We start from the raw sequence: 27,373 nt of genomic DNA on the forward strand, positions 1-27,373 counted from the left end.
AAAGACCTACCTGAAAAAATTTCAAGTTCAGATGTCAAGGCTTCACAAAGTATAGAATCTGTATTCTGATTATCCAAAAGGGAACAAAATCAGGGGCATGCCCCTTTCTTAATGTGTGTAGTAGGATGTAGTTTCTTGCATCAGTTTCTGCTTTCAGTACGCAGCCCCTAGTTTAGGGATGGACAACTTGTGTCTCTCCAAATGGTCTCTGACTCCCAACAACTTCAGCCATGGGAGTTGTAGTCCAGCAACATCTAGAAGACCAAAGCTTTTTCACCAATACTCTTGTCCCTCTCTCAAGTAGTTTAGTGAAGGGGAGTAAACTCTGAACTTTAAATACTAAAAACAAAAACAACTGCCCATTCATTACACAAGTCATGTAGGAAAAGCTAGATGAAATTCAATTTGAAAAGAAAAATAATTTCAGCAAGATGTAAAAAGCCCATGGCAACCTGTAAGGGGGGGGGAGGAATGGTAAATGATGCTAACTTCATTACAAAACAATAATTGCAATGTACAAGGCAATGTTTCTGCAGTCCTGTTTTTCATATTACCTGGAATTAGAAATATTTTCCCCATGGGTTTTTTTTTCAACAGAGAGAAGAGTTTATCTCTCAGCTCAAGTGTTTCAGTGGGATGGGGCCTTTTTCTTTAAGCACAATGATCTTTCCAGAAAACTGGAATGGATGCAGATGTTGAGATGAAGGATTCTGCCATTATCTATAAACTTATTGCCAGCATATATGATGTGCTGCATTCTGTTGAAGAGAAGTTCATTTTCCCCATCTCCACTATAAGCTGGCATGAACCTTTCCTGTTATTTTGGTGCATGAGCATACCTGCTAGCTTTTAACCTGTACCATGTTCCCATTTCCCAATGTAAACTAACAAGTAAATGAAGTATTATTTTTTATCTATATATATATATTGAATCACCCATAACCTATTATTCATAATCTATTATTCTAGCCTGTAAACTGTTTATATAGAATATAAAATATTCACTGCAAATACTGATTAAATCAAACATTAAGAGGAAGTTAACTTTAAAATGCATCAGAATATAAGTAAAAACAAAACAAAAATCAGTTATTAAAATCTACATAAGAAAAACTAAAGTACATGTTTTAGTAGGCTTGCATTAACAAAAAACGTATTTACTAGGTGCAGGAAAAAAATCAGTGAAGGTGCCTACCTAACATCAATGGAGAAGGAGGAGTTCTAGAGAATAGGTACTGCCGCATCAAAGAATCAATTCCATGCAGGTGCAAAATGAACATTATGTGACACTTGTAAAAGTGCTAGTTCTGTCGACTGGAGCAGGCCTGCAGTGTGCTAGGAGCTGTATAAGGTACAGATATGAAACAAACAAACAAAAAGGCCACAGCTGAGGGAAGCTTAGGGACTGACAGTTAGGAAGGATGATAAGGATGCTAGCATGAAAAGACAATGTACAAACAGATGAAACGGCATATGCTTTGTTTAAAACTAGTCTTGAAGAGGGAACCAATGGCAGTAAAGATGACAGTTTCAAGCATCAGGGAGCTTGGCTTTCATTATTTTAACTCTTCAAAGTCCCATTTTGAAAACAGACCTTTTGAATTCAATGCATACAAAGATGGGAAGCATAGTGGTAACACATGTGGTTTGCACTAGTCCAGTAATTGCTGAATGGTTTACTGAGGGATATCAGTGTGCTGTACATCCTGGATAGCTCAGTTGCTTTGAGTGCACAGCTGATAACCCCAAGGTTGCAAGTTCGATCCCGGTTAAGTCACAGCTGCATTTTCCTGCACTGCAGGGGGTTGGACTAGATGATCCTCAGGATCCCTTCCAACTCTATGATTCTGTGAGTTCTATGAGCCACCAGCACTCATAAAGATGCCTCTTCTATCTCTGCAGAATTCATTGTTCTTTCCTTGGTCCCTCCTGTTCAGGCCATCATACCATATCTCTCCGCACCAGATTGAAGCATTAAATTACTGCAGAGAAGCAACAAAATCATCTGCTCTCATATTCGCCTGTCTGTTATACATCTGCAGGAGTCGCTGTTCGAGGTTTGCATCCTCTGGAATGTAAGGGAACAGTAGCATCTGCATTAGTCATAGAGATAGGCTTTTGTGCTTCCCTTGGCTTTTTTGGGGAGGAAGGCCAGAATATAAAGTCAACAAATAAATAGATAAGCAAACAATGAGGGCGTGGCGGAGATCTTTCTTACACGCGCTAATAATCTTTTTGGTTTTTTTTAAACTAAGACTGAAATGTGTCTTTAATATTTATGAATTCGCTACAGAGAAAAATGTAGCCGCTAGATGGCAGCAGTGTCACATGTTTCTCGCAGATTTCCCGTTCGCAAAGCTTGCCCCCAGCCCCCGTCCTGCTTTCCCTGCCGGTGAGAAAAGCAGCAATATAAATATAAGCCTATTAACAGAGCCAGCCTACTTTGTTCAGTACCCACTCGTTGAACCCATACAACGAGGCAACAGCTTTCCATATTTTACCAAGAAAGAGAATTTATCATCAGTGAGTAATTACAACCTCAAAACTCCCCCTCGCCATTGGTATTGCTTCTGTCCTGTGATCCTTTGTATTTTAATTACCAACACAGGTAGCTTCGGGCATTAATTAGGAAGTAAGGCTCTTTCTGCTGTGTTAACTGGCTTTAGAATTTTCGACTTCTTCTGGTACTACACCAAGGAATCGCTTGGTTTACTCAGAAGAAAGTCCCACTGACTTCAATGGAGCTTACTCCCAGGGCACACTGGATTACAGCTTCAGAGAGTTTTTAAGCAAACAATTCTGTTTTATTAGGAAAACAGAAAAGTTGACATTTTGTGGCCTTACAAAGGAACCACTCTAACGTAGTTTATGCCACAGAACGAAGGGTAGGTTTTTAAAAATAATATAATAATACTTTTTTTAAAAAAAATAGGCTCACGTTTACAAGATGTCTTCTCAATACTGACATCAAAGAAGTATGTTTTAGAAATAGTTTTAAATGGCAGAAATTGATGAGGCCAATCATTGGGAATGGGAGAGTATTAGAATACAGAAAAAGAAACGTGGTCCCAAGGAGACTTAGCAGTTTTGGGTTGGTTTTTTTTTTTCTTTCCTATTTTTCATTCTCTATTTTTGCCCTGACCGAGAGCTTGAAATGGTCTTAAGGTAGCAAACGCATCAGAAGCTCTTTTAAGTTACTCCGCTCCGGAACTCTTTTGAAGTGGGGTCAGAGAACCACAAAGTTGCCCACTTCCAGCCCTCCATGGGGAAATGGCCGTACTGAAGATAAACTGAAGAATCCGACCTGTCCTGAAAGAACATCCTAAATGTCCCTTAAAACTGTTTAGTTAGCGCTCAGAGAAGTAATTCAGGAGCGGGGCTTGCCAACTCTGACATTGCTCACGTGGTTCTGAAACAAGGATTGCTGGTTTGCACTTCCTGGGTCTGGTGACCGTGCTGTGTGTGAAGCCTACATCGCTGTCCAAAGAGATTCCCAAGCACGCTTTTTAGTGCGGGAAGAGTGACTTGTGAATGCTGCCAAAGAATAAGAGGAGAACCGTTTTTAAGTGCCTTGCTGAACAGGGGCCTAACGAGCCTTGTCCATCGGATTTGGGAAACAGCTGTCTTCTTCGTCCTATGACAGCCACAGGTGACACGATCCATGTTTAAATGCATAATTTGGGACCACTTCTTTCAAAATGGACTGGGTAGAGCAGGCAGCCATCTCCAAGCGAGTGGTAATTAGCACAGATCCAAAGCCAACTATTATTCCGGAGTTCATAGAATCATAGAGCTGGAAGGGACCACGAGGGTCATCTAGTCCAACCCGCTGCGATGCAGGAATCTTTTGCCCAACGTGGAACTCGAACCCACAACCCTGAGATTAAGAGTCTTGTGCTCTCCCGACTGAGCTATCCCCGGGGATTTAGACATACATACAAAAACACCCAGCATAGCCTTTTCCGTGTGTGTGCTCCACAAGGTGGTTGGGCTTCCTTGGAAGAAGCCCGTAGCCAAAGAAGATACGTTAGACCTAAGTTCAAGGTTGCCCACTGGCTACCAGGTGTCCCTTGCTCTTTTTAAGGGCGGAGGGGTCACTCTTATTTAGATTGGATCCAGAAAATCCAGAGCGACCCTCGCAAACGGCCCCTTGGGAGACCCCAGGAGGACATTTCTCCTCGAAGACACCAAGCAAAGTCTGGGTGTGGGCTGCTGCTGTCGCTTAGCCGATCAGGGGGAACCATTCCCTGCCCTCCTGTAGTCGCGACTTCCCGGCTTTAACGCTTAGCCAGCCGCCTCAACGCGCCCAACGAGCGCCCTGCGAGGTAGGTCTGGCGGGAAGACGAGAAGCGTGCGGGACGACGGCGGGACGCAAGAGAGCGTTTCGCGGCGCGGCGCGGGATTCCCGAGCTTGTTCCTCGTCCCGCCCCTCAGCCGGCGCGCGCGCTTTCTCTCTACAGTTGCCCCCTCAACTGCCCCGTCGTCACCTGGGACTGGAAAAGAAGATTCCCAGCCACTGCCACCACCTCCCTCAGCGGGGCGGAGGGGTTTTTTTGGGGGGGGGGGAGAGAAGAGAAGAGAGAAAACGACTCCCCTCGCATTCCCGCGCTTTCCCACCCTCGTTCTGTGAGGGCTGCGAGAAGGCTGCTGCGGCTGTCTTGCCTTGGGCTTTGGCGGGTGCGCTCGCTCCTGCTGCCGCCGCTGCGCCGCTCCAGCCTCCTTCTTCCCCTCTCTGTGGGAAGGGATGGTTGAGTCCAGCAGCAGCAGGAGCGGCGGCGGCGGCGGCGGCAGCGGCGGCAGCGGCAGCAGCAGCAGCAGCTCCTTCTTGCGCTGCTAGAAGCCTGTCAAGCTTGCCGCGCTCTCCCGGCTCGGCTGCGTCCCTCAGCTTCTCCTCCTCGCCGTGACAGGAGCAACCCGCTATTTCCATTTGGTTCTCTCTCCTCTCCCTCTCGCGCCTTTCTTTTTATTTGCCGCCGCCCGCGTCTCCTCTGGCTTCCCTCTTCACTCGATGCCTGGCCGCGTCTCCCCTTCATCCACCGCCGCCGCCGCCACCTCTCCGCGGTCTTCGTCGTCGTCGACGTCGCTGCTGTCTTGGGGCAGCTGGTGGTTTTCGCCTCAGACTCGGGAGAGCCGCTCGCGGAGGAGGCTCTCGCCGCTCCTCTCCCTCAGCCTGGTCTCCCCGCGCGCTCTCCGCCCCGCAGTGGCTCGCCGGCACTTGATGCTATGAGAAGGCGGCGAGCCGAGGCAACCAGCAGTCCTGCAGGAGGCGTCGAATGCTGCGCCGCCGCCGCTGCTGCCACTCGCGGCACCTGGAGCTACCCTCGCTGCTGCTGCCGCCGCCGCCGACACCACCGACACCACCTCCTCCTCCTTCTCCTCCGCCTGGCTTCACCCTCTGGTGATTCTTTCGCCCCGCGGGCACTTCTGGCGAGGGGGAGAGCCCGCGCTCGCAGCTGAGAGGCGCCGCGGCGAGGTGCACCGACCGACCGGTCAAGCAGCCAACCAACCAACCGGCGTTGCAACCCCCCCTCCACCCCCCACCCCGGGTCTCAGCCTGCCTCCTCAGAGCTCTCGCTCGCGCCTTTCCCTCTCTCTATGTGTGTGGAATAAACTGCAGACATGACTGCGTGGAGGCAATTCGGGGCTCGGCTGCTGGTGCTCTGCGCGGGGCTCCTCGCCGCAGCTCAGGGTAAGCGCTGCTGGTTTCTCCTTCTTTCCGTTACTTGACGGGGGCTTCCTCCTTTTGCGTTTTTGTGTGTGGGGATTCTTCTACAGCCGACCCGGCTGGTGACGATGGAAGGGGGGGGGAGAGGAGGTGTCGTGCCTGTGCCAGCTCCCGGCTTTACCCCAGGCGTGTATTTCTCCCCCCCCCAATATATACTGGTCAACGCAGTGGCCCGGCATGACGGCTCCACGCTCCCCTTGCCGTCGTCGCGCACACACGGACCGTGGCATCCCTGGCACCTGCTCCCTCCCAACTCTGTCGCTGGTGGCTCATAAAGGGAGGTTATGTGAGGGGGGGGGGGCTGCTGCTGGTTTGTGGGGGGTGCGCTATGGGGGAAGAACTGCGCCGCCAGCGAAGGGAGCCTCCCGGGCTGGACGGGTGGAGATCTTGCCCTCTCTCCTCGTCCGCACATGGGTGGTGATGTGGTGGTGGCGGTGGCTGGTACTTAACCGAGGGATGCTAAAGATAGCTTGCCTGGGCTGCCAAGTTCCTTCCCGCCTCCGCCTCCTCCTCCTCATCTGCCGCCTCCCCACCCTCAGACCCTCTCCTCTTCCTCCCCGAGATGGAAGAAAGCTCCGCTGCCAGCAAAGGCGAGTTAGGCACTTCGCCCGCCGTTCTGCTGCCCTGCTTTCCCAGAAGGAGGTGGCCGCGTGATGTTCTCAGCCCTCGCACACCCCACCCCTGGGATGGCTGAGACCTGTACTACTTTGTTCCTTGCAAGTTGCAGGGAGACAGGAGAGGGAAGCAGGCTTTGAGGGGACCCAAGGATGTTCCTGATGATCGGCATAGAAAAAAGGTGGTGTGTGCGGGTGCTTATCTTGCCTGTTGTCTCTCCCTCTCCCCCCACGTTCAGGAATCTCTTTTCACCATTTGCTTGTTTGGTATTCTCTTTCTCCTTGAAACCGAGGTGGGGCAGGATACTGGATGGTTACACAACTTCTGCGTTGGCCCTAGCCCCACAACTTGCCTTGCTGCCCCTGAGACAACAAGGTCGGCTTTATATTCACTTTGCCTCTCATTAGCCATGGCCTTTTTTGTGTTGGCAGGGTGCGTGTGTGTTGTGGCTGCCTCTGGTGACAACACCTGCCTACTTCAAAACCTGTTTCTGTAGCTCCCTATTCCTCCTTCCTCTTCAGGTGTCCTTACAAAGGGTAGGAGGGGATATAGATAATTTCTTTTGCTATTTTTTTTTTAAAAAATGAAAAAAATTCATTCTAGCATAACATATTTAAAACAGCTATTTCTCCCAAATCAACCTTTTTTTTGCTGTCCCGATTTTTATAGCAAATTATTGAAAACTCAGAGAGAACTAAAACTTCAAAGTGACTAAAAGTGCTTGTGTTCTGCCTCTCCTGTCTACTTCCTGTGTGAGTGTGTGTTCTGAATTATGACATAGTGCCACATTGTAAATTAGTGGGGTCACTTTGCATAAGTGAGCATCCCGTTGAGATTCCCTCCCTCTTTTTTTTCCCTTCCTTCTTTCCCTGAATTACTTTTAATGACTAGGCAGAGGTTAGGGGAAGGGGAAGAGGCAGATGGCAACATTCCATCTCTGTTTCAATATACTAAGTTGAGCTAAGGCTTGCATAGTTTGGAGCAAGAAGAGCAAGTTGTGTTAATGAATGCACTAAAGCCCCATCACCACCCTGCCTTCAACCCCATCCCTGGAGCTGCCGCAGGTGACAAAGTGATGCCTGGCTCTTTGCTGCCTCTGATCTCATTTTACTCACTTTGAATAAAGAACAGAGGAACAGAAACATCTGACATATTTAGAAATCACGCTGAAAGGCCAGCTCCGATAAAGACAAGGCTCGCCCTTGGAGCTATTCACATGCCATAGTAGGATTTTGCCCCTTTTCAGTCTACTGCGGCAACAGAGGTCTTTCTGTTTCATTCCTATTCCAAAAGTTGCTATATTTTCATCGCACTCTGTCCTCCTCTACCACCCTTGACTGTGTGTCTTCTTAGCTGGGAGACAGCGTTTTCCTTTCCCCTGTGGCAGCCCCAATTAGCCAAGGTTTTGCATTGCCCTGCTACTGCTGCTTAATAATCCTGACACGTGTGTTACATTTCAGCCCTTTGCCTCTGGATTGGGTGGTTTTTTTTTTTTTTTTAGAAGTTGGATTTGAAAGAAGGACACAAATCCAGATCCTCTGGCAAATTCAGATTCTTTTAGCAGCTGCTAACAGCTGCCTGTGGCCAGGAGCACTGGAAGAATTGGGGGGGGGGAGTCCATTTGCCAGGAATGAACATACAATTGCAATCAAACGGGCTCATCCTGTGGCATCAAGGCAAATAATATGTTCTTGAGGCTGAGGAGAGGAGAGGGTGGGATAAGTTACAATCAATAGCACTATTGTCTCAGCTACAGCTGAGGACTTAGAGTTCTGACTCATTTATTAAACACACAGTTGCTGGTTCTTGACATTTGCCATTTTAGCATTTTCCTAAAAAAAAGAAAGAAAGAAAAAGCTGACATTGTGTATGAAACGCTGAGCCTGGTTCATGCTTAGAGAGCATTGCTCAGTTGTATTCAGCTAATCCATAAAGTGGGCTTTGGGCAGTACTTTTGGTGACGTAAGAGTTAAGATTAATTTAGCTGTGCGTTATTTTAATATGGGGAGGGGGGGGAATAGGCTGCAATCCTACATAGCACTGGATCCAGACAACAAGCAGAAGAAGAAAAGAAGAAGAAACAGCAGTGACGTTTGACTCCTTCCCACTGCTACCTTTTACATTCCAAAGCTTTAAAGCACTCGCATCTATATTTAGCATAATGTAAACCTACATTTGGAATGAGGTGTATTGCTTAAAGAGAGAGTGACTGAAAAATAACTATCGCCTAGTAACAGATCAGCTTTGGCTTTCTAAGCACATAACATCTTAATTAGCAGTGCCCAGCAAGTCTTTATTTTAACTGCCCCATGGAGAGGAATTAATTTGCTTTTTTTATTGACAGAGATTCTATGATGAAGAATCCAAGTGCTACATTTCCATGGAGGTGTGTGTGTGTGTGTGTGTGTGTGTGTGTGTGTGTGATATGTAATGTTCTCTTTGTCTTTCATGACAAGACAAGTATATTTATCACTAACATTCCTGCCACACACACACTATATGTGTAGGTCAAATCCCATAACCTTTTGAACAGATGCACATAAGTTCCCTCCCCAAATAAAATACTTTTAAAAGGGTTAATAGGTGTACTGCAGACTTGTGGTTCCTTTTCATTTGTCTTTCGCAAAAAAAAAAAAAAAATCTATAGAAATCTGGGTTTAGCCTATTGGCTTTCTTTCGGTAATTTTCTTGAAGCTGAAACCAGAATGCAAATGCATATTTACTTGTAAGTAGGTATTATTGAGCTAGGATAATTTACTTTAAATATGGTTAGGATAGGGCTATAAGCTCTATATTTTCGGTTAAAATTGCTCAGGAGTGCATCCCTGCTTTCAATGCCAGCAATCCCCATCCATATGATTTAAAGCATGCATATACGCTCCTTTTTGGCAGGAGGGGAAAAAATAGGGAGGCCTATATGTTTCCACTGCTGTACTAAAAAGAAAAAGAAAAGAAAAAGTAGAAATCCTCCTCTCTAACCTCACCTCTGTCACAGCAATAAGGTACGCACTACTCGCTAATTATAAGGAACAGAGGGGAATTAAGGTTACATGAGTGCAGCGTTGCTTCCAGTAATTAATAGGGTCCTTGATAGGTACAAGAAGCTGCAAAGAAGCATGTAACTTGGAAGCAAGGAGTAAAAGTTGCTTCTTGTGTTTTTTAAATGGGATAAAAAGGTGTGCATTTTTTGTTGTTGCTTTGTACTATATTTCCATTGCTACTGGATTTTTGGAAAGCAAGCGTTTCTTGAGAAACGGTGGTTTGGGGAATATTTTGTTTCTTATGAAAGGAAGGTGCGGGGGGGGGGGACCGCACCTATTCTACATACTAGAACTTGCCTTTCTCCATCATGGGACTGGGACTGGGAGAAAGCACCCAACGCTTGGAAAAATATCCTGATTTCTTCTCCTTGCTCACATGCACTTTGAAGATTTTTATTTACCGTAATTCAATAGCTTGGCTCATCAGGTCTTTTTTTAATGTGTTGGGCTGATAAATGAGACAATTATTATTGCATGTAAATGGATAGTCCAGATAACTCCTTTGACTGAGTAGAAAGGTATGCCCACTGGGGCTTTTTGATTTCTCTCCACCAAACTGCAGGTCATTGTGACATGCCAAGCCGCTTATGAAAGAATGCCTCCTCCTCTTCCTCACTCATCATACTCATCATTTACCATCAACACACCTCCAAGTAATCCAGCCAATGTCTTGTGCATGGTCTATACTAACATAGAAGGGTGTTGTTTCTTGATGGCTATTTGTTCAGTATTAAATTTAGGAAGTTTGACTTAAGAAGGTGTCCCGCAAACCTAAGGTTATGGCTGGGGTTACAGTGTTTATATAACACTCCAGCCAAAGCAAAGTAGTATAGCCACTTAATGAAGATTGTGAACTAATAATATTCACAGGGGTGGGAGGGAAGGTAGGTTTCTTTGATTTTTTTAAAAAAAACAAATCCCCTAGTTTCCTTTTCCTTTTTACAGTTCCTAAGATCTAAAATGGTTTTCTGCAGATGGAGAGGGAAATGTACCACCATATGTAGCATTCTGTGGCTTCATTTCATCACTACTTCCAGGACATCTGACCAACTGTTCTGCAAAATGGTTAAGTTCGTTTCTCAACTTAGTTGTTGCATGCATTTAAAGAGGCTCGCTTCAAGTCTGTTAAATATATCACTACTTACGGAAAGACCTTGTAGTAGAAATAAAGTCTTCCAAAGCAGATCATATGATATTGTAGGCACAGAAGGATTAGTTCCGAAAGTCATTTGTTCATGCTGGTAGTCAAGGACCTTAATCCTACTGATAAACGTAACTATAATGCTGCTCATGCAGTGGTTTGCCTGAATGTTAGCAATAGAGATAAAGGTACAACCACCAGGGCTGTTGCGTAGTGCATAACTCTTCTTCTCCCCATCCAACATTCACAGTGAAACATTGGCTTGTTATTCTCACATGGGCGTGCCCTATGGACCAGGTGTGTAAATCCGCATCTCACACCCTCGGCTGAACATTCTCTTGCTCCCAGCCTTGCACTGTGTGATCATAAGAGAAAGAAAAGCATAGAAATCGCTTTCTCCTAATTCACGACTCATTATCTAAATGCCAGCTATTCAGATGTCTCCCTTCTTAAAATTTGGCCTGTGTATTGAATCATCTTATGTGAAATAAATGTAGCAAGTCTGTTCTGCTCTCCTACGTATCAAAAGCCGTTCCAATGCAAGTGCCACTCAAAAAGAGCTCAGTTTTGTGTTATGGGCATGTCTACACAATAGTCTTAATAGGTTTAGTAGTCATTTCATTTGCTACATGCACACAGACAGACATAAAAAAAGAGGAAGGGTAAATGGAGGAAGGAGTAAACAGGGGGAGAATGTGCAATTGATAGTTAAAATAGTATAAAACCAATATAAACAACTAGTGTAAAACCAATATAAATTACTAGTGTAGATATATAATGCCGATTACATCATGGTGGTCAAGGTGCCCTTTGGAGGTCATAGTTGGGAGGACTCTTGACCATCTAGTCCAATCCTGTGTGCAGTGCAGATACTGCAATGGAGGATGAAGACCCCTCCTGACAGTTGTCTGGACTCTTTTCTAGTAGCAACACTCACCACATCTTGAGGCAATCCATTCCACTACTAACTTTCTCCTGACATTTAGCTGAAATCTGCTTCCTTGCAGTTTTTGCCATTTTTCTAGTCCTGCCTTCTGGAAAACATAGACAAGAAGTCAGCTCCTTAGTGTGTGTGACAGCCCTGTGTGTGTGTGTGTGTGTGTGTGTGTGTGTGTGTGTGTGTAACATTATCATTGCCCCTCTCCTTTTAATATTCTCTTTTCCAAGCTAAACACCCAACTCCTCTCTCAACTGTTCTTCATAGCACTTGGTTTCCAGGCCCCTCACCATTATGACTGTCCTCCTCTGAACATGCTTCAGTTGGTCAAGGTCCTCCTTAAAGTGCCTGGAACTGACCAGCACAGAGTACAATGAAATGATTACTTATCACAATTTGGACACCATGCACCTATTTATACATCCTAAGACTGCAAGGTTCTTTAGTAGCCACATTGCACTATTGTTTCATGATTGGCTTATGATGAATAAATACACCTTTGGCATGCAAGGTGTGTTTGTGTGGGGGTCTCCCCTCCATTCTATATTTGTGGCATTGATTCTTAGTTCCTAAATGCAGGTACAGATTCATATCTGTTGAATCTCATCTTGTGGGTTTCAACATATTAAGACCATCTTGGATCTTGATTCTGGGTGATATTCCAACACTCCCATTCTGCTACTGGAAGGGATGTGCTCTAGTGGAACATCACTTTTCCCCTCCTCTCCCCTGCAGCTCAGTGTATACCCTCCAAAAAATTAGCTCTGGTGGGCTGGGGCTGGAGTAAATTTTGTGATGGTTTCTTAAGGAGAGGAAAGAAATGAGATCTCTGCTAGTAGGAATGAATGCTTCTGGAATACACATTGTTGTGCAGACAATGCATCTGACTTAGAGCTAGACAATGTGGTACCTTCTAGATGTGACTGAAGAGGGGACATCTGGTAGAAACGTCTAAATCTAACTGAACCTGAGAAGTGCATAAAAGAATATGTAGTAAAAATGTTTCAGATCTGATAAGTGACATGCCTTCCATAGTGTTATTTGAAAAGGTAATTTTAAATCATCACTGCAGTTATTTTCTCTTCCATCTCCCACAGAATATACAAAACAAGCTGATTTTACACATTATCCTGATGCCAAGTTTCAATGAAAAGCAGGGAAGTAAATATCCTTCTTCAGCTAAGAGTCAGGCTCTAGAAACACATACATGTATTCCAGCTTATTTTCAAAGAGCAAGTTTTTGTGTACCCTTTGCTTGCCGCTATCAGTTTGTCAAAATAATGACTGGAACTACAACAACTTAAGGTTCCCCACCATGCTTAATGCCTACTCATATATATGGGTGGGAAAAGCTTTATGTGCTGTATTTTCATTGCTTCTAGAGTAGTGGTTCCCATACTGTGAGGCTGTTTTCTTAAGTGGGATTCAAATAAGCACAGAAACTATGAGGGAAGAGAGGGAAGCTTCATTTTCTGTCACTGTTTGGTTCTGGAGTTGCCAAAATTGAGATCTACTATTTAATATATCAGTTCAATACAAAGTAGCTATTCATGCAGTTCAGAGTAGCAGCAGTCTAGGCGGGGAGTGGGGGAGAGAGAAAGAAAATAACAAGCATGCAAGTTATACACACACACACACACACACACACACACACACAGTTCTTTTTACTTTTATACGATTTTTTTTAAAATAAAAAAAACTGTCTTTTCTATGACACTAATCCATTTAAATGCTCATGAATATAGTAGTGGGGTAGAGCTCCAATCTGAAATACATTTTTATTTTATACCTGCAGAGGACTCACAACCCAGTTTCAGTCAGACTGGACAAATAAGCACTGATTTCTCTTTTTAAAGGAAAAACATCTTGCTATTTTAATTTTGTTATCTGTTTTAATTATAATTTATATGTCTCGTTGGCTTACATTTTAGTATAGATTTTAGCTATTTTGTAAAGTCGGCTCAGTCTTTGGAGAAAATGAGTTATAAATACATAAATATAGTGACCCATTTTTTCCCTTGATTAGCAAGATCTATAAAATATTTGTTGCAGTGCTTCCAAGAGCAGTATCTATATAGACACGGACTGTCTCTGATGTGATGATTGTGATGTACTATGGTAACATTTGTGAATTGTCTGCTGGTGGAAATCAAAACAAACAAAAACTGAAATAAGTTCTTATCAGAACATGCAGCATTCCTCTTGTTTTCAATGAGCACATTTCACAGCATTAACACAGATCCACAGTTGTGGCCCTTTGTTAAAGGCAAGACAACTGAATCGCATTCTTCCATTATGACAACTGGGAATTGTAGGTTTATGTAAAATAACTAAGCCAGTATTAGAAATCACCCCAGAACTGGCCCTACTAAACATATTCCAAGACAATAATGCCCACTCACATAATTCATAACCCACCTACTCTCAGCAACCAGAAACATCATAGCCAGACACTGGAGAGACCTGTCAGGAGTAAGCATGGTCCAATGGTACCAAATAGTATGGGAAACAGCCCTACTAGAAAAATTTACCAATAAACTGAAACTGACACGGGGACAATTAGAAGAAGATACCTTCACCCCCGTATGGCTCCCCTTGATCACATACAAAGCCCAAGACATTGACAAGAATCCACCATCAGCATATGAATCAATATGGCTAACCTGATTCAAAAACACCTACCCACCCCACTCACACATGAAAACAAAGTTCACCACAGCCAATCACAAACAAGCAACCACACCCTAGGCCAACCCCAACTTCTCTCACCACCAATGGAACACAAGCGAATAGCAAAGAGAACCCGCACAAACGACGCTGACACAAAACCCCACACATACATTAAGCAAATTAGAAACATCGCCTCCCGACCCCACCCCCACTCGCCTTTCCCCTGTCCACCCCCGCTTTCTTCCTAATATAACCCTAATGTCTCAACAAATGAAACTGGCCTATGGAAAATGTAACTTGGAAAAAGAGACATTGCACATACCTTTGTAAACCAAGAAAATTTTAATAAAAATATTAAAATACAGCCGGCTTCCTCAACCTTGGCCCTCCAGCTGTTTTAGACCTACAACTCCCATGATCTCTAGCTAGCAGGACCAGTGGTCAGGGCTGATGGGAATTGTAGTCTCAAAACATCTGGAGGACCGAGGTTGAGGAATCTTATTCTACAGATTATGGTTTAGAAATAGTTCTGTTGACATTCGAAATCTGGCAATATAGGAGAGGTACATTTTAGGATGCCCCATGCAAAATTTGGAGTAAAAATGATAACAGATGGCTTGTTTTGAAAGACAAATGTATGAAGTTAACAGGTGATATGCATTTTCCTTCCATAGCCTTTGTTGGGGTGGTTTTGGGGAGAAATAGGTATCTGTGATGCATATGTTGAGAAAGTGTTGCATTAGGTCAAGGGGCACACCTAGTATGTGCCATACTCATGGTTTGTGTAATATGTTTGTAAAGGTAAAGATAAAGGGACCCCTGACTGTAAGGTCTAGTTGTGAATGACTCTGGGGTTGCAGCGCTCATCTCCCTTTACTGGCCGAGGGAGCCGGCGTGCAGCTTCCGGGTCATGTGGCCAGCATGACTAAGCTGCTTCTGGTGAACCAGAGTAGCACATGGAAATGCCATTTACCTTCCCGCTTGAGTGGTACCTATTTATCTACTTGCACTTTGATGTGCTTTCGAACTGCTAGGTTGGTAGGAGCAGGGACCGAGCAGCGGGAGCTCACCCCATCGCGGGGATTCAAACTGCCGACCTTCTGATTGGCAAGCCCTAGGCGCTGTGGTTTAGACCACAGCACCACCCGCGTCCCTTGTTTGTAGTTTTGTGCAATTTAAAAAGTGTTTACCATTCAAGTATGCCAATAGGTGATGAGTTATTTTAGGGAGAAGAAATCCTAAGATAAGTAGAAAACAGTTTGAGGGAAATGAGTGGAAAAATATATCTGATGGGCAGTTCGGGGATTTCAGAGAAAAATGAGGGTTTGAGATTCAAGGGACGTTTATGTACATTTGCTGAATTTCCTTTCCCCCCACATAAGAACTGGAATGTCAGAGCTTGTGTGGGCATGGAAAACCCTTAACATAACATGTTAAACCCAAAAGGGTATTTGTTGAATCTTACAACAGTAGCTCATCACTTGTTAACTGGAGAGCATATTTATTTTATTTAGTGAATTTATATACCGCCCTATAACTGGAGGTCTCGGGGCCGAGAGAGAGAGAGAGAGAGAGAGAGAGAGAGAGAGAGAATATTTCAAGAGGAGAACTAGGTTTAATTTGTCTCATATTTATGTTTATAATGATAAGTACAAGTCTCCTGACTAATGAGAATGTTGCTAATGATTTGTTTTCAAGGACACAGCTGCACAAAAATCACAATTTCTTGCAACGGCAGGAATACTCTAATTGGAGGTATAATCATTAAATGTGATTTCCTACAGTCCTTCAGTTACCATACAATTTCTGCCATCTGTCTTTGTTTAAAGCTAGGTAGCTACTTTGTGCACCTTTACCTTGATAGCCAAATATTTGCTAAATTAGGAAGAAATAAAATATGCAGCATGACCCCCACACCAGTGAAAATACATAATGTCCCAATCCCAACAAGAATGGGATTCAGTGCCACAAAATAATTGCGTCTCATTATGTTAAGTCTGGCCAGTATGTTATTGATAATATTACAAGCTTATATGTAACATGAGACTTGCCAAATGTAACTTGCCAAATGTGCAAGTTTTCTCCAGATTCTTAATATTCCTTTCCCATTCCAGGTGGGCATATCATCTGATGATCAGCAACAGCCCCTCACTGTGTGTGAAGTGCACACAACATTGGTTGCCACTTCTCAGCTGAAAGAGAGGGGCATACTGTTAATTAGTTGAACTGTGAAGCCTTAGAGAGCGAACAATGATGATGTACTAGGCTCCAAAATGTTTTAAACTGGGGATCAGAAAATTCAGCCCACAGGGATCAAAACTGGCCTCTTACAGAATAGTAGCCAGCTGCCCCACTTCAAGTTGCTATGCCAGTTTTCTGGAGAAAGTGTGTGTGATTTGGCTGTGTGATTTGCTGACAATATACTCTGGGAATAGAACGATGTGCCATCTTCAATCCTCTCTTCTAGCAGCTGTCCTGCACACCTTGCTATGAAATTACACATGCAAAAACTGAGATATGATTGAAATATTTTCTGGGCCCTTTACACAGCAGATGTGAATGTAATCTGCCAGCCTGTTTTTAAATAAATCCATGTTAGGGAGCACTCACAGCTAGGCACAATGTTCATTTTGGAACCGTGCTATGCAAATTGGATTTGCTGGCGGTGGAGGTTTAAATACAGAGAACCTAATCCGAAGTCCACAGAACCCAACAGAAATATTCTTCTTGCCTTTAATGGGTTTCAGGCCCTTTATTGCATCCACTTATCCAAGTAGAAAAATATAAGTCTAAATGTATGCTCAAGCCAAACACTGATGCTAACAGCATATCAAATTAATATTTGATGCTATGGAAATGGACAGAAAATGTCCTGCACATCGTAGACGTACTGTATTAGGAAGCTGTTGACCAACTTGAAATGTATCATTTGCTCTCTGTGGTGTTCGCTGGCATTTGATTTGTTTGCTTTTGAAGAGAGATTAACCTTTAATTGCTTTCTTTAGTAACATTTAGTAAAAAACACACAACAACTGAAAGAATGGAGATGATCTATGCAAACAGGAAAGATTTCCTCAACTCAGGTTGCCATAGCAATTGAATTTCTCTCCCCCTACCACAACAACTCTTGAGAGATGTGAATCCTCCGTTCCCTTATCTTAAGCAAGACCGAACTGAACATTTTTGCATTTAAAAATGATTCAAAATGAACACGAAACAAGGGGTTGTTGACATATGGGCCTTATGGAAGTAGCAGCATGTGGCATTCAGTATGAATTGCTTAACAATAAGTTTCTCATTCAAAGTCAAAACAACTCTCTATCTTTGCCCCCCCCCCCAATTTGATAGATGGGAACTATTCTTGACATCCAGCCTATCTGACTCCATCGCTAGAGTTTTAATCCTGTACACACTAACTTGGACTCAATGGAACTGACTTCTGACTAGGCACATATAAGATTCCCTCCTTGCTGTTCAGCATCATTTACCAAAGGATGCTGCACTTGAATTATTTTATTAATGATATTGTTTGAGGCTCTGTTGCTCAATGTTTTGTTAAAGGCTGTGTGTGCAGTTTTGCATTTAAATACTGTTGTACTAAAAAGGGGGGGGAATAAGAATAATGGCACTAATCATAAGTAATAGTTACCATAGAACTGACAGGCAAACTTACAAGTATAATTTTGATCTCCATGACAATATTTTATCTTGATACTTTATGTTTTAAGGGAATTACACTACAGAAGGATTATAGAACAAAGGAGAGCTAATCATTTTATTTCTTCTACAGCTCCACTTACAAAATTACTTCAGTGAAACGTTATTGTCAGAAGAAAACAGAAAAGGCTATCTTGCCTGGATATTTAAATAACTGTGTGAAGTGCTTCATACCTGAGACAAGAGGTGTGTGAGCCAAGTGAACTTTCCAAATTTCTGCTAAGTACAGATATACATTATAGTTGCTTCAAAAATTACTTGGGTGGAGACTTTAAAGTGGCTTATGAAGAAAATGGTTGTTTCATTCACATAATTTATAGGTTAGTATTGAAAAGCAAAAATGATGTAAGCCAAAAAGAGAAATAGGAGTTTTCCTACATGTTCAGTATCATATCATCTTGGAGTACCATGGCTGTAGTGTTAGTCATAGAGGTGTTATGATGAACCAGCATTTTCCCTGGATCCTTCAAATAAACAACAGATGTCAGACTTTCATATTCTTTCAAAGAACCACTGTTTCCATTTCACAGGTAGAAAAGTCCAGTTGAGAGCCAGCGACATATTCAAGACCAATCAGGGAATTTCAGATTTAGGAACAAACCTGCCTAAACATGCATGCACATTCTTCATGTGCAATACACCTCCTTTCATGTACCAGCATATTTTGAGTGAACCCCAACTCTAATGTAACCCATCCCATTCATTCATCTTTGTATTTGTATGCCACTTCCCACACAAGAATGTGCCCAAAGTGGCTCACAACGTAAGTCACAAATACACACCACCATTTCACTGCTTGCTTTCATGATCTTTTCTTCTTCTAGGCCAAATAATTCACATAGCAGAGAAATTGCTACACTGTTTATATTAACAAAATAATAATAATAAAAAAATCCCTTCCAGTAGCACTTTAGAGACCAACTACGTTTGTCCTTGGTATGAGGCTTTCGTGTGCATGCACACTTCTTCAGATACACTTCAGGTATCTGAAGAAGTGTGCACGCACACAAAAACTCACACCAATGACAAACTTAGTTGGTCTCTAAGGTGCTACTGGAAGGAATTTTTTTATTTTGTTTCCGACTACACCAGACCAACACGGCTACCTGCCTGTAACTATATACTAGCTGCTTAAACTTATAAGTTTACTTAGAAGTAATTTTAGCTATACTAAATGGGGACTGTTTTCAAGTAAGAATGCTTAGGATTATGGCATATGCATATAGTTTGTTTTACATGTATCCATTCTTACACATATTGCCAATAGTTTTGAGGGACAAGGAGGGAGGGAGAAATCTCATTTTATAAGAGAGAGCCACCTGCCTCTGATTGGCCACTGAAGACCACAGCCCCACCCCAAGATGGAGGCATCCACACAAGATTTCCTCCATGTTTCTCCTGAACACCTGGCCTACATGGTGGCAGGTCAGTAAGTCAAGTCCAAAGTTCAAAGTTCAGGGGTTAATCCATGCAATCAAACCAACAAGGTCAGGAAACACAGTCCAAGGTCAATCCAAGTCTGAAGTCCAGCAGTCAGGATGCAGTCCAGAATCAAACCTGAAGCACATTCCCACAGAAGTCCAAGAGCATCCAAGCCACGGATGACGTAAGCAGTTAAAGCAGACACAGCACCTCAGCTCTGCTTCCCTTTTGTACTTTGCATGCTGATTGCAGCATCTGGGTTTGATGAGGCATGTGACCCTCCCTTGACCCAAGCCTACTCCAGCTGAGAAATCACACACCTCTTCCCAGGGCTAGCGAGCCCATCCTAGCCAGCTAGGGAGATGAGCTGTGGGCCCTTGCCTGCCTTAGCCTCCTAGAACACCACTCTCACTGCTCTCTACACCTCAGAGCCCATCATGTTTGTGGAGACAAACGGTGAGTACTTTTCTTCATCCACTGCTTGTCCCAGTCCTCCTCCTCCTCCTCCTCCTCCTCCTCCTCCTCCTCCTCCTCCTCCTCCTCCTCCTCCTCCTCCTCCTCCTCCTCCTCCTTCTTCTTCTTCTTCTTCTTCTTCTTCTTCTTCTTCTTCTTTCTTCTTCTTCTTCTTCTTCTTCTTCTTCTTCTTCTTCTCCTCCTTCTCCTTCTCCTTCTTCCTTCTTCCTTCTTCCTTCTTCCTTCTTCCTTCTTCCTTCTTCCTTCTTCCTTCTTCCTTCTTCCTTCTTCCTTCTTCCTTCTTCCTTCTTCCTTCTTCCTTCTTCCTTCTTCTTCTTCATCCTTCCAGTTCATGACAATGTTGTGGGGTAAATGGGACAAACATGCTCAACTCAAAACAAGAGGTGGAGTGGCATACTCCCACTTTTCTGTGTTTTTAGCAAAGGAATGGAGTCAATGACTGACATCTAGGAAAGCACATCTGGCCAATTAGAATGCTAGAATGAAACACCCATTACCTAGGAACATAGGAAGTTGTCTTATACAGTGGAACCTCGGTTTATGAACACCTCGGTTTATGAATTTTCGGTTTATGAACACCGCAGACCCATCTGGAACGGATTAATTCATTTTCCATTACTTTCAATGGGGAAGTTCGCTTCAGTTTATGAATGCTTCAGTTTATGAACAAACTTCCGGAACCAATTACACCCATGCTTCAGTTTATGAACGCTTCAGTTTAAGTACTCCGCGGACCCGTCTGGAACGGATTAATCCACTTTCCATTACTTTCAATGGGAAAGTTCGCTTCAGTTTATGAACGCTTCAGTTTAAGTACTCCGTGGACTGTCTGGAACAGATTAATCCACTTTCCATTACTTTCAATGGGAAAGTTCGCTTCAGTTTATGAATGCTTCAGTTTATGAACAGACTTCCGGAACCAATTGTGTTCATAAACCGAGGTACCACTGTATTGAGTTGGATCCATTGGTCCATCTAGCTCTCCAGGATTTCAGACAATCTCTCTCCCAGTCCTACTTAGAGATGCTGGGTTTGAACTTGGAACCTTCTGCATGCAAAGCAGATGCTATACCACTGAGCCACGGCTCTTCCCCCAGAGTCTTAGTTTGTTTTAAAGCATTTTCTGCTGGGTGGGGAAGTGATTGGTTCCCTATAGAAGAAAACATAGCTATCCTGGATTTTAATGTCTCTGTAATTGGGGAGTAGGCCTAATACAAAAACAAAAGGAAACAGCAAAGACCCGAGCTCACGTTTTAAATTCAGGTTTTATTTCATTAAAAATGTGATTTTATTCTCAGTATGTAAACATTTCAAAAATTGCTCTTGTTAATGGCAGTGCAGATAAAGTCCATCTTTATTTGCCCATATTGTAGGGGGAAAGACTGTGCTTGAGAGACAGTGTGTTGTACCAGCCCTGCAAAGTAGCCCAGTGTTGTGATACTCATTTTGCTGAAGGGAGTAGGGAGGTATTGTAAGAAAACCCTGGTGTCTATTTCAGTGTTGGTACCCTGATATTTTGTGTGTGGTGTTGGCAGAAAGTGGGGCTGGATGGGTTTAGAGGGAAATGCAATGAAGATGGGGCTGAGAAACTGATTGTAGCAGCAGTGCAATTAATTAAGGACTGGCGGCTATGAAGGAAGTCTGAGAAAGCAGAGTATTTCACTTATGAGTGGAAAGATGTCTAGATAGCAGGTCCACCCATATATAGACAGTAGGTGTACGCACTAAGAACCAACAGAGGGGTAGATCTGGAATACCAGGGTCTCAAAGGCTAAGTCTACCTAGACCTCACTACTGTTCTGTCACCAGATCTACTAGAAATGATTGGCCTGTTCTCAAATGCTAGTTATATTTATCTGGAGTATTCCCACCCACACACAAAGAAAACAAGTTCTGTAGACACCCGTGATTCCTTCTATAATGAATATACCTGTCAACCAGGGAAGAGGACTTTTAAATGCTTTATGAGGTAAATGTGAGAAATAAATGCAGGATATTTTAGACTACATTATTCATAAGGATATAGCTTCATTCTGCAGATTTCTGATAAACATAACTCCTGATATACTGAAAAAAGTTATTTGTAAGTTGATATAAAAACAGTATTTACTTAGAATTTTCTAAAGAAACCAGTGATTGCTTGTAATGGTGTTGGTTGATGGAACAAAAAGACCAGTCATTGAATGGTTTGCAGATACTGTTTAGGCTTCCTGGTTTTTTGTTTTTGTTTTTACTGGAAATTTAGGGGAAAAAAGGGTTTGTATAAATACTTTTTTGTGTATTTGCATGTATTTCTTCATGTATTGAACAGAAGGGTTACTAAATTGATTTTAAATGTGATATATGCAGGAAGCTATGTTCACTGATGTATGTTTTATGTCTAAACATCTGTTGCTAACAGCTTATCAATTTATATTATTTTCTTTGATTCCCTGAGGATGTGGAATACTGTTTAAAACCTGCATATGCAAAATCATGTGTGCATTGGAATTTTATGTAATAAAAGGGGGGCTTTAATTTCCCTCTGCCCCATTTATTTTGCCATAAACTTACATGCATGGTCACAAGAAAAAGAAAAAGGGACATTAAATAAGCAAGTAAAGGAAAAAAGTAGGCTGGGCAAAGCAATTTTGCTCCAAGCAATGTGAGATAAAACTGCTCAAAATATAATTGAAATGCTTTGCAGAACAGATCCAGCCTTAATTAAGAAGCAGACTCATTACACAATGAGCTTGAAATCCCATGCTAGATTTCGCTTGCTTGGGTTCCCAGAGATCCCATATTTTTAATTTTAAATGGGTCTTCTAAAAACAAGGTATCACAGTACATTAGGGATGGAAATATGCCTATATTCATATAAGGGCATCCCCAGTCATCAGAAGCTGCTTTCTAAATAACTTTCAGCTACATGCATTTTTTGCAATATAGGAATGACCAGGTGAGTGTATGAGATTTGTGTCTTAGAAAATCTATGGAAGCTTTTCTGCCCTTCAATTTTTTTCCCTGATTTAGACTGGCCATATTCTGTGACTACTTTCTCACTGCTTCCCAACATTACAGAATGGAAGGATGGAAAGTGGGCTAGCATTGGAATGTGAAAATGTGAAAAAAGTCTGTTATCTGTTTTACTATGTTCACAATGAAGCCAAAACCTTGGCAGATTTTTTAAAAAACCCTGAATATATTTCAGTTGAACTGCCTGTGAATCACAGCAACAATAATTAGACAATGCTCACAACCTAACTAGAAAAGAACCTTTATTTTCGCTCAGGATTTCATTAATCTGACAAAATATTATCTCCCTTTGAAAATTCTGTCAAGGAGATGCAGATAATGTAACAGTTTCCCTTTTAATAATGCACTGCCTTTACCAAGCGGTCAAATTTGAGGTGACTTATAGTTGTACGTCTCTTTTATGTTCATGCTTTTTAAAAGTAAAAATGAATAATAGGCAGATTTAGGAAGAAGGGATGAGCTCTGTTGTTTTTGGCTGCAAAGTACCTTCGCCAGCTGTTTTTCTCCCAGCAGGTGAAAAGGATACTGGAGGAATGTAAGAAGGCATCTATTTCCTCTCTGCCCCATATCCATCACATGCAGCATAGTTTCCATTCAGCTGCAGTTCAACTTCCAACAAAAGCTATGTTATAAATATCACTACCCACTGTAGCAAAGTTACATAACTTATTTAATTATTACATGCTATTCCACAATATTCATTTCGGTGAAAAGGAAATACAATGCAAATTGGGGGGGGGGATAATAAATTACGTGTTGTTATGTATTGTTTGCAGACCAATTGTAGTCGCTGGATTCATTTTCGTTCTATACATGGAATGAATAAACAAATAATCAGCAATTTCCCTTCCTATTTCTGTTTTTGTCCTCATTCTCTGACATAGATAAAGGGCCCTTATAACCTTTCCCCTGCAGGAAAAACAGAAGTGTGGGAGGTAGTTTTGAGTGGAAAATCAACCTCTCCCTCTATTGCTCTTCTGTTTTGGATTATCCTCTACTTATAATCTTCCAGTGAAGGAGAGTCCACCACTTTCCTTCTATGGTAACCTGCTAGAGATTAGGTTTGCTTTTTGCAGACATTTGTTCACAGCAAGTGTTTTTAGTATTTGGTGTCAAAATCGGACCATTTGAGGCAGGGGCAGCGCAGGATGCTCTGCTCACCTTTACTCTTCTGCATGCTGCCTCCCACATGCCAGCTACCTCACTACCTAAGGTGGCCCAGGAGTAGAAGGACATATCCTTTCATATTAGTGTGATGGTATGTTTATGGTGGTGTGTGAATCTGCCACCTGAGGCAATTGCCTCACACAGCTTCAAGGCAGGGGGTGGCCCTGATTCAATGAGTTCCTAAATTTGATTTTTTGGGGGGGGGGGCACCTTGTGAAGAATCCAACTTGCAGAAGCACAGAGTCCCATTAAAGCACTCTGCTTTGGCTCAGGATTGAACTGCTGCTGCTGCGGGCCACGTAATGGGATGCAACATGTTGTAAAATTTTGTAATCATTTCTGCACAGCTACAAAAACTAGACTGTGTGCTAGATTTCTCTTCAGATTGGATAAATCTTTCACCTTTTAGATTTGAGTCTGCACCCAACAGGATTATGGCATTCTTCTGAAGGAACCAACATTGTTTCTTTTTATAATAATAATTAATAATAATAATAATAATAATTGATGCTTATTCAAAGGTATTCAAAAATACATACCCATTACAGAGTATTTTTTTATAATATACTGAAATAATACAGCTACTTAGTCTAAAAGAGAGCAAAGTCAGAAGGAAGAAAAGACAAGGAAAGGAGAAACCTAAAGAAAGAGAAAACAAGAGAAAAGGAAAAGAAATAATAATAAATAATAGAAGAAGAAGAAGAGAATGAATGTTGCTTCAAGTACAATCTAATATCTTGTAGACCGTTGGAAATTATCTGCTAAATGACATTATGTATAAATAAATGATAAACAACGGAGGTCTTGACTTTTGAATGTTGAATATACTGTCTCTTCATGTTCAAGTACCCCTGTCTTCTACCCAGCAGGTTGTTTTTTGTGCGCTTTCATGATTATTTCCCTTAGTCATTAATCTCTGTTCTGGCCTGTTGTCAAATGCTTGTAAGGTGACTACTTCTGTTGAATATCCCTTATCTTTCATGGCAAAAAATATCCTCATGCAGCACCATCAAGTTAGTTAAGCATGACCTCCTCTGCCTTAATCTGTGCAGGTTATCCTTAATCAAGCTGCTTTTACACAGTTCCAGTCTCTCCTTATGATTCACAGCAAAACTGATGTTTCATTTGTTTCTCAACTACCACACCTGCACTCTGTCTTCTGAATAAATGAGACTTTGCCTTGTTTTGGTGTGCTGGAGTTTTGTGGAGATCTCTAGATACCCACTTTGCAGCATCTGGGTTCTTCGTTAATAACAAATATGCAAGCAGAAACAAAACGAAAAAAAAAAAAACCTCATGCATTTTTTTCCCCAGCCTCTGTTAATCAGAAATCAAGTTGAATTCAGAAATTTATGAAAGGGTGAAAAAACATTTTGGTGAAATTCTCATGGGTGTGGTGCAGTGTTTTTGATGACTTTATATTACTTTTGAGGTGGATGAGAGGTACTTGCAAGTGGGCTTCCTTTCATTCTGCAAATCATCTCACTAGTGGTTTGCACTCTGTAGTCTTTCAGCCCACACTTCAATCAAACCTAGGGGAAGTTATCATGAGGTAACTTCTCCCATGGGATTTTTTTCATGTCAGGAAATGTGAACAGCAAGGGATGCTGGGGGGGGGGGGCTGGAGAAATTCTTACTGGGGGAAAAAGCCACACACATCAACCTCGGCTAACGTGCTGTGATCAGGTAAGCTCAAAGTCCTGCATCCACCAACATTCTAAAGACATTCTAAAGTTCCCTGGAAATGTGACAGGCAAATCCTCTTTCACAGAGGAATAAAACATTTAAGAAGCTGGAGGGCAGCACTATTAGAAACACTTAAAATATATATAGTTTTGATCAAATAATGAACAATAGTGCAATCGTTTTGCGTGCTGTATCCAAGAGAATGGAAACAAGAACCCACTAGAAGAATGTGGATTAATACATTTATTACCACCAGACTTACCTGGTATGGAGGTTTCTTTAACCTCCTGGAGCATATTTGATGGTGGTGTGGATGCTGGGAAAGGAGAAGAGAGGGGAAGTTCCATTGTGCAAAAGGAAGCCATTGCATGCATGGAACAACTTCACTGGATACAACCCATACATCACATGGATATTATTTTGAAGATATTGTGGGAATAAATAGTAGGAATTCACCTGGAGCAAAGCAATACTTAGAAAGGTCAGTGTGTTGCATGGGAGTAATAGAAGATAGACAGATTTGAATTTGCCGATCCATTGTTGAATTATGGTGTATATTACTGCTAATGCCATAATACATTCCACAGACATTCTGGTTGTTTGAGATGTGTAACATGATCTCTGTATAGGAAAATAAAAATCTGTACTATTGTGAACTATGAATTACATGAATTGGGTACCATAGCTATTAAAAGTACAGGAACTCTCTCAAGATCTGGATTTGGCAACTCCAGCTGTGTATAGAAGTAATTCTGTCTGCCTACATTTTGATCTTTGTACTATACCTTGCAGTTTAGGTACTTTTTACATTAGTAATATAATTCAGCAACAGTGACAGCTGCAATAGCAAATTGTGTTTTTGTATATCTATAACGGAATAAAATAAGTCATATGTTTAAGAAATATACTCTTAAAAGAACCACTGTGATTAATTGATTCAATTTTGACGTCTTGGCAGAATAATCATAGCAAACCCTTTGCAAATTCCAAAGTTTAGGCTGATTTTCAAGACTGCTTCCACGTGATAACCATGTGTGGTGGTTAGTTTGTGGAACCTCAAAAGGCATACAATCCCAGCTTATTGATTTTATACTTCCCACCCTGAGCATAACATTTGAGAAGCAAGTATGATGCTGAAAAAAGTACAAATATTTGCATCATAGGTTTGAACTACTATAAAAAATCATCCCCTCTGTATCTAGATTGGATTTGAATGGATTACATATGTGTGTGTGTTGTTTTAAAATTGTTTTTATATAATTGTTCTAAAAGAGTGTGTGTGTGTGTGTGTGTGTGTGTGTGTGTGTGTGTGATATTAATTGCTTTGAGGTGCCTCTTGAGATAATGGTTATATCAGGTAACCCATTTCTAGGAGGGAAGCTACAGATGTGTATCAGAAAATTCCTGAATACTCACCTGAACTACACTTTCAAGGATTCTTCTTTAGAAGAGGTCATGACTCCTATACTAATATATTGCACAAACTTTTGTGTATATAGGCCCTGAGAGGCAGGGATCTGCTAGGGATTCAATTATAATCTGTAAGATTAGAGCGGCGTTGTTCTTTTAAGAATAAACATGCTGCTTTCTGCCTGGAAGTTCATTTCCATCTACCCAGTAAAAACTGATTTGCAGCTCAGACTATGATCTTCCTTGATTTTTCTAGTCATTGTTTTTCCCCCCTTCTGTATCAATTTTAATCCTTAAGAAGAATAACGTTCTGTGCTGGCTACTATACCCTGATTTTCTCAGCAGTAGAGTTA

General features: G+C 42.1%; 1 protein-coding gene across 1 annotated transcript in view; it reads left to right on the forward strand.

Moving 5' to 3' along the window:
* Window positions 1–5,549: 5,549 nt before the first annotated feature.
* CSMD1 (CUB and Sushi multiple domains 1) overlaps window positions 5,550–27,373 on the forward strand; it is a 915,553-nt gene continuing 893,729 nt past the window's right edge. The window contains exon 1 of the mRNA XM_035109950.2: window positions 5,550–5,689. Coding sequence (XP_034965841.2) covers window positions 5,620–5,689 — 70 coding nt within the window. The 5' untranslated portion in view covers window positions 5,550–5,619. The remainder of the gene's footprint in view (window positions 5,690–27,373) is intronic.

The sequence above is a fragment of the Zootoca vivipara genome, chromosome 3, assembly GCF_963506605.1.
Source record: "Zootoca vivipara chromosome 3, rZooViv1.1, whole genome shotgun sequence".
Lineage (NCBI taxonomy): Eukaryota > Metazoa > Chordata > Lepidosauria > Squamata > Lacertidae > Zootoca > Zootoca vivipara.